Consider the following 11505-nt stretch of genomic DNA (forward strand, 5'->3'; position numbering starts at 1 on the left):
GTGGTGTATGGTGAATCACTGCAAAGAACACTTTACAGAACAATCTTACAGCTTAAAAAATAGAAGGGTTTTTTTTTAATAATTAAAATCTCCTAAACAACACTTCCATCTAAAATCAACATTCCAAGCTAAAATTATAATCTCTAGTCACCAGCTAAACACCAGACCCAATGTACACCTGCCTGCCTGCCTCTGAGCAGAGCCAACTACTACACGGCAGCCATGAAAAATGCAGCAATCCCAGCAGCCAGTTCCTAGTGACTGATGTGATTATCCAGCCCTCACAATGAACAGTGGAGCTTTCAGCTATGAGGATCAAATGGGAGGTTACTCTTGCAATGATCTTTGAAGTTTTGACAAGCAATAAAGAACTCTGCACCTATAAAAGTGACACATGCCTAGAAGTAAAGAACGATACAGCTTGCTGGAGTACTAACAAGCCAATAATAATTTAACTCCATAGCAGCAAAACACCTGTTAGAACTATCTATGATGACAAAAGGCAGATTTAACCACTACCTATACCAGATTGGGGAATATCACTGTTTCATGGACTTGCTTATAATGATCATCTAACAGCCAAAAAGGCGATTTCTACCGCTGACTGGGACTCTTCTATCAGAATGCTTTTCCAATGGAAAAGTCACTTTCTGCTAAATCAAGAATTTCCACAAATTGCTTGGAAGCCCGGTCTTGCAGGCTCTCCAAAATTACACTATTAGCCTGCAGAGTTGATGTTTTTATGATGAATGATGCCTATTCATTTCACATGTCCTAAAATCCACATGTAAGTGTTCTGCTTTGTGACTTCATAGACATCTTAAATACTAACAGGTTTTGAACTAATCAGGCTGTAAAGGGAAAAGGATTATAGTGGATTAAGCTAAATCAGAAAAAAGCACTCTTATTCCAGGGCCTTACACCAAAATAATGATTCCACAATACTTATTTCAGTAAATTTCAAAGTATAGGTAAGCCTGAGCTAAGAATTTTAAGAAAAACAACTTGATAATGTGTGCAATATTCCTGCAGAATGTGCATGTCAAGTACAGGGTACAATATGGAACATGTCAAGAACACCGATCCAACAGGTCTGCCAATGAGCAAGTGTTTAAAAAAATCTTCTCCCTACTGAGCAGATGAGCACACGAAGGCAGAATGAGCCAGTGGATAGAGAATAGAACCAGGAGATCTAGATTCCATTGTAGGCAAACATTTACATCAAATCAATGCACTAACCAGGGCAGAGAACACCATTACCTCAATACTAATGTAAGTCACATCTGTGCTAGTCACAGCTTCCTGGGGTTCAGCCAAGAAGTCCCTTGGAACAGTTTACTTCCTTGTACTCCCACTCCCCATCAACTCAGTGATTTAGATGAGTTAAAGACAATGTGTCGAGTGGGTGAGTGAAGAGACTAAGGACTGTGACCAGGGCCAGGTCTAACTTTTTTGCCACCCCAAGCAAAAAAGAAGATCCCCGCCCCACCGTGCCGCCCCCCTGTGAGCGCCGCCAAACTCCCCGCCCCCAGTGCCGCGCCGCCCGAAGCCCCGCCCCCCAGCACACCACCCGAAGCCTCGCCCCCCCAGCACACCACCCAAAGCCCCGCCCCGAGCACCGCGCAAGTCCCCACCCCAGCGCCGTGCTGCTCAAGCCCCGCCCCGAGTGCCACGCAAGCCCCCACCCTCCCAGCATCATGCTGCCCAAAGCCCTACCCCAAGCGCCACCCCGCCTCGGCGCCGCGCCCCCCCTCCGAGCGCCACACCGCCCCAAGCCCGCGTCCTCCCAGCACTGTGCCAAGCCCCGCCCCCCCGAGCGCCACCCCGCCGAAACAAAAAAAAACCCAAAATCCTCCAGCGCTGCCCCGAATCAAAATACACCCAAGCACCGCCCTGACCCAAGGTGCCGCCCCAAGCAGGTACTTGGTCGGCTGGTGCCTGGAGCCGGCCCTGACTGTGACCAAATTATACTTTGTTTAAACAATGTAAATGACTTCAGTGATGTCCACTTCAAGTCATTAGAAGTCAATGGAGTTCTACACTGGTTAGCTAAGAACAGAATTTATCTCACTGCCTGTCCAATTAGATGGTTTTGTTGTTGCTGTTTATATAAAGAGCCATTGTGACCAGTGATAGGGAGCATACAAAAAGTTTCTATTTGAAGATATACTTTTTTTGACCAAATTTAAAGGCGGGGGGGGAGGGGAGGTGGTAGGGAAATCATCCTCTTGCAAAAACCTTAAATGCCAAGTTTTAGTTAGGAATGAATTTTTACAGATGCGTTACAAGCCCCCTGTAAAAAGAGGTTTTACGTTGGTAATGCTAACAACACTTCAACAACAGTGGCATGAGCAGTACCTCTGAGATACTCTGTTTCTCACCTTGCGATTCCCACCTTTGCAAAGAAGTCATGAAAAAATGCTACCTTCCCAACACTTGTGAGCCAGCTTTTCAATCACTTCTCCACCACTGTTTGGTTTGTCTGTAAGAAACAGGGCTTGATATGCTACAACTTTTAATCTTGAACAACAAAAGGATTCTATTTCTAATCTGGCAAACAAGATAAATGCTCTCCATTCAACGGAAAGGATGGAAACTAGATTAGCGAACAAGAACTATGTTTAGTGGCAGGTAAGGTTGGAACAGGACACACTCCCTCCACCCGTTTTGCTTAAACGCTGCAGAGGTCACTCTGCCATAAGTAGCATTAAATTGGCCTGACTCATTATTAAACTATAAAATGTTTAAAAGGACTCTGTGTGTGTGAAAAAAAACTGCCAAATTCCCTTTAAAGTTTTCTTTTTGATCACACCTTCCCTAGGAGGCAGTGACAATGGAAGAATGGGCAGGAGGTGCTTTAGGCAGAAGGAACATTGGACACTACCTGGCCCAAGATCCTGTCCATCTCCTTGATTGTGTGAGTAGTCCCCTACTAAACAAGCTGTACCAGTCTCATCTGGAAGTGACACATGAGGAAATTCAAATCCCAATCCTACTGTTTGGCCACTTGAGGCCATTAACTGTCTCCATCCCAGGGCTCTAGAAAGGAGTTTTGTAAAATCTGTACTTCTGCTGTACAAACTGGAGGGATCATTCCAGTTTAAGATATACCAACTGCATTATTGCACGGTGTGGTCTGTATTTCTCTGTCATCACCAGGCATTGACAGTATGCACTTCTTGTGAAAGATGCAGTCAGAATTTTGTCTGGTTTATTTCAATTGCTCTCATGCTAGGGTGCTTTTAAGAGGTTTGTGGAACCCTCTTCCCTTGCACTGTGAAAGCTGGCATGTCTCTATCCAATCAATGCCATAGAAGACCTGGGAAGAGATACGATAGGAAGAGCTAAAACTCATGAAAAGAAACACCGTTGCTAATTGCAGCTAGTATCTGTCGTCTTCTGCTTTAAATCAAGTATATAGGGTCGACTTTTTCTGTACACATTCAGAACAAAGGGAATTTTTGACTAAACTTCAGAATCAGGCCCAAGAAGAATACAAAGTTGAAAGTCATTACAGGGCTCAATTTCATTGATATAACAGACCTTTATTTGAGACATGTGAGGGAAATATTCGTACCAGAACTTGATTTACTTTCCCTGAAAATAAAACTCAGAAAATAATCCGTGCTAAATGTATTGTTTTAAATTAAATTGAAGGTTTAGCTCATTTTTAAAAGTCTGTAGAAGTACAGAAGACTAATACTAAATGTATATACTATTACATAAACACGCTTTACTGCCACCTTGTGAATACTTGCAAAACCAACAGATTTTTTTTTGGTTAAAAAACAGCCTTTTAATTTCATTTTAGATTTAGTCAATAAGAACCCAATTCTACCATCCATACTCACATTGTAAGTATATTACTCCACATGTAACCCCACTAATTTCGATGAAAATACCTGTTGAGCAAGATACTACTTAGCATAAGTAAGACTGGCAGAATCAGAGCCTTTATAAAAAGAAGAAAAAAAAAGAGTCAGTTACTGTAAAAAATATCTATTAGTTTCACATAATTTCACAAGTGCACTGGTTAAGTCTTAATTTAATACCATAATCTTTTATATTACTGAAAAATAGAGTGCTAAATTCGCTCTGATAAAAATATTGCAGCTTTACATCCAATTTGTATGGCAATCTTCAAAAGTGAATAAGCTGGTGCCTATAAAAGAGAAAGATGATAATTAGTCATTGGATGAAGTCTTAATTAAAAAAATAGATTTGTGGTAACAAGGCATGCATTTAATTAAAAAAATATTAAATATATAAAGATTTGTTTTCACCTACATTAGAGAAACAATATTGCTTTCTCAGAACAGGAAAAATAGCCTCTTTTTTTTAAATTAAAAAGCCTTACCTTGCACTTAAATATATTGTATGTGAGAAAAATATGCCCCTTCCCTCTACATAACAGAACTCTTTCAAGTCCCCCACATAGAGATGGGAAAACAGTAGAGGGACTACACAGAGCTCATGAGGCATTACGAGAAGGAAGAATTTGGTCCAGAGTTTCATCCTAAATCAATATGGTAAACTGTGTTTGGTATATCAGGGTGATATCTGGATTCCCAAGACTGAAAGGGATAGAATACTCTATCTGACAAAAGGCTCCTTTATTAATCTGATCTTTTAAGAAAACTCAAATTAAGCTACGATTTGAAAAAACAAAAGCAGAGTTGAACTAGTTAGCTAGGAACAAAACTAGTTTTAACAGCAGCATAATGGGATGCTACTCAGTTGCTGGAAAAAAATTCAGCATCATTTCAGATTCTGGTGAAGGCGCCTTCAGTGTTATCCTATACCTGCCTCCCAAGAAAGAATAAAGAATTGTTGCACTGTTATTTTCCTACGCATGCGCTATACTTTCATTTGCACAAAGAGAAGAAGAGACCGTCACAACCAGATGCATAGCAATGATCAACAGCAATGAATAAATGCTCTATGCCTACCAATTCTGCATTGTTGTCAAGCCCTACATCATGGTGCTCCAGCTCCTCATCTCGGAACTTCTTTATTATCTTTTTTAAAAAAACGGTAGCAGATTAGTAACAGTTTTCACCTACACATCAATCATCAAGATGACAAAACTGTACAGAAACCACATACTTCTGGCCACATCATCACCCGAGGGACAATATCCGAGGTCAAGACCTGCAGGAAACTGAATGCTTTTGAAAAATCCCTTCCCCACAATTTCTAGTTAGAAGAACCTATAGCAATGATGTATGAGGAAACAACTTTTGAAATAAAGAAGCTCATGCTATGTTTTTGTAACTATACAGAAAATAGGGCTGCCAATTAATCGCAGTTAACTCATACGATTAACTCAAAATTTTTTATCACGATTAAAAAAATTAATCGCTATTAATCACAGTTTTAATCTCACTCTAAACAATAGAATACCAATTGAAATTTATTAAATATTTTTAATCTTTTTCTACATTTTCATATATATATATATATATATATATATATATATATATATATATATATATATATATAATTGTATTGTGTTATAATTGAAATCAAAGTGTATATTTTTTTTATTATAAATATTTGCACTATAAAAATGATAAACAAAAGAAATATTTTTCAATTCCCCTCATACAAGTGCAATCTCTGTCATGAAAGTGCAACTTCCAAATGTAGATTTTTGTTACATAATTGCACTCAGAAAAAAAAAAAAAAAAAGTAAAACTTCAGAGCCTATAAGTCCACTCAGTCCTACTTCTTGTTCAGCCAATCGCTAAGACAAATAAGTTTGTTTACATTTGCAGGAGATAATGCTGCCCTCTTCTTATTTACCATGTCACCAGAAAGTGAGAACAGGCACTTGCATGGCACTTTTGTAGTTGGCATTGCAAAGTATTTACGAGGCATATATGCTAAACATACATATGCCCGTTCATGCTTTGGCCACCATTCCGTAAGACATGCTTCCATGTTGATGATGCTTGTTAAAAAAATAATGCATTAATAAAATTTCTGACTGAATTCCTTGGGGGAGAATTGTATGTCCCCTGCTCTTATTTTACCTGCATTCTGACATATTTCGTGTTATAGCAGTCTCAGATGATGACACAGCACATGTTGTTCATTTTAAGAACACTTTCACTGCAGATTTGACAAAAGGCAAAGAAGGTACCAATGTCAGATTTCTAAAGATAGCTACAGCACTTGACCTACGGTTTAAGAAGCTGAAGTGCCTTTCAAAATCTGAGAGGGACAAAGGTATGGAGCATGCTTTCAGAAATCTTAAAAAAGCAACACTCAGATGCGGAAACCACAGAACCCAAAACACCAAAAAAGAAAATCAACCTTCTGCTGGTTGCATCCGACTCAGATGATGAAAATGAACATGAGTCAGTCCACACTGCTTTGGATTGTTATCGAGCAGAACCTGTCATCAGCCTAGACGAATGTCCCCTGGAATGGTGGTTGGAGCATGAAGGGACATATGAATCTTCAACGCATCTGGCACACAAATATCTTACAACGCCAGCTAGAACAGTGCCATGGGAATGCCTGTTTTCACTTTCAGGTGACATTGTGAACAAGAAGCAGGCAGCATTATCGCCTGCAAATGTAAACAAACTTCTTTGTCTATGCAATTGGCTGAATAAGAAGTAGGACTGAGTGGATTTATAGGCTCTAGTCTAAAGTCTGACATTTTTATTTTTGAATGCAGTTATTTTTTGTACATAATTCTACATTTGTAAGTTCAACTTGCATGATAAAGAGACTGTACTACAGTACTTGTATTAGGTGAATTGAAAAATACTATTTTTTTACAGTGCAAATACTTGTAATAAAAAAATAAATATAAAGTGAGCACTGTACACTTTGTATTCTGTGTTGTAATTGAAATAAAAATATTTGAAAATGTAGACAACATCCAAAAATATTTAAATAAACTATATTCTCTTTTTTAATCGCGCAAGTCCATGGGGCTCCAGTGGATTCAAGTTTCCCCCTGTATGGAACAACTTTCAGGATCAGAAGAGAAAGAACTAGGACTCAAGCTATGAGCTGGGTATAAAATGCAAAATTTTCTCCTTTGTGAAGTACAGATTGCAGAAATTATTAAATCAAATACCTTCAAGCAAAACATTTGAGCTAATGGTGTGAGATTTTTCTATCATACATGACAGTTTTCCTCATATAGGGCTCTGTGTAGGCTCCTCTTTTTATATTTGTATAAATCAAAAGAAAAATAAAATACACTTTTGCCAAAGACATGCTCAGGGTCTTCAGACATCAAAGTTAGAACATTTTACTCTGCTGGACAATTTGAGTTCTTGATACTCGCTCTATCCTGCTCTTGCATTCAGTGTCGTTGTTTTGTCTTGTATTTTTACTGGTACACAAACCAGCTTTTTTTAACATAGTACCTTTGTGCTCACAGCTCATCTCTCACCTAGTCTTGCAGATGCTAATCAACAACAGAGTTTGGGCTAATTCAAATCTCAGTCTTGGGACTATGAGACTGGGATCTGGAGCAGCCCAACCTCCACCGCAGGTCAGCCCATGTATAACTGACTAGGCAGTAGTGGTCAATGGGTTGTTACAACTGAGTTCTTAAGCCCTGACCTTATAACAAGCTCCTCACAGGTAGGCCTCCTATTGAAATCAACAGGGCTATGCACATGCACAGTTGTTTGCCCATTAGGAGCTCAATTCAGGACTGTGGCCCAAAAGTGTTAAATTTTAAAGGATTAGGAACCACTTTCCTAGTCTAAGTGAAGGTGAGAGATCAGCTGCTCTCAAAGTCTGCAAGGTATCTGGAGTTGCAATGATATTGTCATACCCAGTATAACCAAAACATGCCACATGATACATTATAACAATTTGTTCATTTTCTTTTTCTCTAGTCCCTCCCATTAAATTAAAATGTTTGGGCACCATAGGCTGCCTCTTCTGTCCTCATCAAAAAACAGACTGCAACTACTAGAAATGGGCTGTGTAGCTGTGGTCTCAGATATTTACATTTAATCCAACAGCTAATTGAAACATAACACTTTTCATTTTGAGTGTTTCACTGCCTTTGGTGTTCTGAACTAGCAGTGAGAAAATAATCTGCTGCAAATCCAAATGCCATATTTATGTCATTTGAAAAATACTGTCTCAATATACTGTTCGGAGAATATGTGAAATACCTTTAAACCACATTCACATACCTGCAATAGTTCTTTGTATTTTTCTGGATCCTCCTCCATTAGTGTTCTGATCTGGTTGTTATAATGCTCTGATATGCTCTCTTCCACCGCCACAGTGCAAGCCATTGCACCTTCTTTTCCAAGTAAAGCAGTTCCAGCACCTGTAATTATCAAACAAATTAATTCAAACAAAACATTCCAACCTACATGATTAATAACAACATCAATAAGACCATGCACTCACCTAAAGCAAACCCTGCAACATTCCAAAAAGGCAATAAAACAGTAGGTCGAACTCTAAATGTGACCATTAACTCATTAAACTTTTTCAGATGGTCCTTTTCTTGATCCCACATTTGCTGCAACAGAAATAAAATTACAGAAAAAACATAATAGAAAATAATGCATTAACTATAAATGTAGAGAAAAAATTCAATGGATGTTAACTTCACTCATGCTAATTTTAATTTGATTTTTAAAGGTGATCTATGAAATAAATTAAATTGGCTTGTGACTGGTTTTTCTCTGGGATACATAAACAGGGCCTGAAAGGTGCGCAGGTAGGGATGGGTTCTGTGTCTTTTCCCCCCTCTTGCTTGCTTTTACATTAGAAATTCAGGTCCTGTCTAATATAGAAAACTGTATGAGGACTGAAAAATTAGGAAATGATGACGACAACAGAAGAAGCAAGAATGAAAGTTGAAGAATTAAGAGGAAGAGTATTGGTCAGATTTATTAAAACTTTACTATTAGGTTTTGTTAAAACCTATTTATAGTCAGTAATTAGTTAACATTTTGGGAAAAGGGAATATGAACAGTTATTTCACAGCTTTCCCTCATTCCTTTTTTTCATATAAAATGAGTTTTATTTTACAAGACTCTTGGCACCTATAACATAACGATGAAGCCTTTGTCACACCATTGCAACAACTGCATGTCTATGATTCACTCAGCAGTTGGGCCCTATCAAATTAATCACCATGAAAAACATGTCATGGACTATGAAATCTGGTCCCCTCCCATGAAATCTGGTCTTTTGTGTGCTTTTACCCTATACTATAGGGATTTCACAGGGGAGACCAGCGCTTCTCAAACTGGAAGTCCTGACCCAAAAGTGAGTTGAAGAGGGGTGCAAGTTTATTTTAGGGGAATTGTGGTATCGCCACCCTTATTTCTGCGCTGCCTTCAGAGCTGCGCGGCTGGAGAGCGGCTGCTGTTGCCTGGGTGCCCAGCTCTGAAGGCAGCGCCCTACCAGCAGCAGTGCAGAAGTAAGGATGGCAATATCATATCAGAGCTGGGCGGCTGGAGAGTGGCTGCTGCTGACTGAGGGCCCAGCTCTGCAGGCAGCAGCACAGAAGGTTGTCAATATACCATGTGATCCTTACTTCTGTGCTGCTGCTGCTGGCAGCAGCTCTGCCTTCAGAGCTGGGATCCCAGCCAGCAGCTGCCACTCTCCAGTTGCCCAGCTCTGAAGGCAGCGCTGCTGCCAGCAGCAGCACAGAAGTAAGGGTAGCAGTACCACAACCCGCCCATACAATAACTTTTTGGATCCCCACCCCCATTCCTTTTTGGATCATTTACAACTACAATTACAACACCATGAAATTTCAGATTTAAATAGATGAAATCATGAAATTTATGATTTTAAAAATCCTATGACCGTGAAATTGACCAAAATGGACCATGAATTTGGTATGGGCCAACTCATCAGCCAATCTGATCACTATGTTATGTATCATGCTTATACTTTACCATAGGAAGAGCTTTTGTAAGACCAGTTGTTTTAAAGTAAATATTGCAAACCTTAAATTATAGCCTTGTAATTTATTTTACTGTACTTCAGATAAAGAATATTTCTTTGAATATACAAGAAGCATAAAGATAAGATGAAGTTAGACCACACATACTAACCTGAATGACTGGCCCTACTGTAGTTCTACCTAGCACAGCCATTTGCCCAGCATAAATACGATTTGCCCCATACTCCCCTGCATGATCCACCCTGATTATGCGATCTATGGCTGGCTTGTTGATGTTGTCCAAGGTCATTCCAGTACTACAAAATCTGAAAGAAGTCTGTTTTGACTGCAAACTCCATTTTCTTTCAGAACCTGTCAAACAGAGATACAACTTATGTGAGCTATAATTCTCTACCACTACTGAAAGTGAGGTCAGTCTTAATAAAATATCCATACAAACACTTAACACAGAGTGCACACACCATTTACTCAATGTTGTATCTACTTACTTACCCCTTTGTGATACATGACTCCAGTGTGATGCGGGGGGAGGGATTCTGATCAGGAATGAAAAAGGGGAACAGATGACAGGTGACCTTAGAGTGAAAGTGGGATATGGGAGATTAGCATGAAAGGGGTGATGGATGACCCTGGAATGGGATGGGCTGGTGGGAGGTGACCCCCAGGGTGGGGATAAGAGGGTGGAGATAACTGTAAAACTTCAAGGGGACAGAGTATGACAGGAAGGGGTGACCCCATAACAATGGCCATACTGGGTCAGACCACAGGTCCATCTAGCCCAGTATCCTGTCTTCCGACAGTGGCCAATGCCAGGTGCCCCAGAGGGAATGAACAGAACAAATAATCATCAAGTGATCCATTCCCTGTCGCACATTCCCAGCTTCTAGCGAACAGAGACTAGGGACACCATCCCTGCCCATCCTGTCTAATAGCCACTGATGGACCTATCTTCCATGAATTTATCTAGTTCTTTTTTCAACTCTGTTATAGTCTTGTCCTTCACAACATCCTCTGGCAAGGAATTCCACAGGTTGACCGCACACTGTGTGAAAAAATACTTCCTTCTGTTTGTTTTAAACCTGCTGCCTATTAATTTCATTAGGTGACCCCAAGAAGAGGATGGAGGCGTGACCCCAGAAGGCAATAACACATTGGAGGAAGGGGTGAACCCAGGGACGGGAGGGGACATGGGGGGGCGTGACCCCAGAAAGTGGCAGAGATGGAATGACCCGGAACGTGACGCAGGAAGAGGGCACCCCACTTGTGCCATGAAAGGGGAAAGTTGTGACCCCAAGTGAGGGGGTGACCCCTGCGCGAAGCCCCCCATACCTGCCCCGTAGCGGAGACACTGGCAGCCCGCGCGCACCCCCCTCACGGCCGGAGTCACGACTGCTTCCATAGCCCTGACCCGGGCCTGGAACCTTTTCACCTCGGCGCGGAGTGATGACGTATCCAGAAGGCTCGCTCAAATTGACGTAAACCCTTCCCGCCCCTGTGCCGCTCCGATTGGCTCCTCTGCCCCTATGGCCTCCTCCCCATTGGAGAGAAGTACTGTCAATCACAGGCGAGCGTCCCTGTGGCTGCCATGG

General features: G+C 40.6%; 1 protein-coding gene across 1 annotated transcript; it reads right to left on the reverse strand.

The window, feature by feature from the left end:
* Window positions 1-3524: 3524 nt before the first annotated feature.
* Window positions 3525-11399, reverse strand: COQ7 (coenzyme Q7, hydroxylase). The gene is made up of 6 exons (XM_039493099.1): window positions 11246-11399; window positions 10068-10267; window positions 8401-8515; window positions 8178-8317; window positions 4950-5018; window positions 3525-4162 (listed from the first exon to the last, which is right to left on the reverse strand). Exons 1-6 carry the CDS (start codon window positions 11313-11315, stop codon window positions 4085-4087), a joined length of 672 nt encoding a protein of 223 aa, XP_039349033.1. The 5' UTR covers window positions 11316-11399; the 3' UTR covers window positions 3525-4084.
* Between the last annotated feature and the right edge of the window lie 106 nt (window positions 11400-11505).

Source organism: Mauremys reevesii, linkage group 10 (assembly GCF_016161935.1).
Source record: "Mauremys reevesii isolate NIE-2019 linkage group 10, ASM1616193v1, whole genome shotgun sequence".
Lineage (NCBI taxonomy): Eukaryota > Metazoa > Chordata > Testudines > Geoemydidae > Mauremys > Mauremys reevesii.

Bases quoted from the DNA above. Each gene is read 5' to 3' on its own strand.
- COQ7 (XM_039493099.1), bottom strand. From the start codon at position 11,315: ATGGAAGCAGTCGTGACTCCGGCCGTGAGGGGGGTGCGCGCGGGCTGC. The intron at 8,516-10,067 runs GTTAGTATGTGT...TTTCTGTTGCAG, and splicing joins CAGTAGGGCCAGTCATTCAG to CAAATGTGGGATCAAGAAAA. The intron at 8,318-8,400 runs GTGAGTGCATGG...TGATAATTACAG, and splicing joins TGTTGCAGGGTTTGCTTTAG to GTGCTGGAACTGCTTTACTT.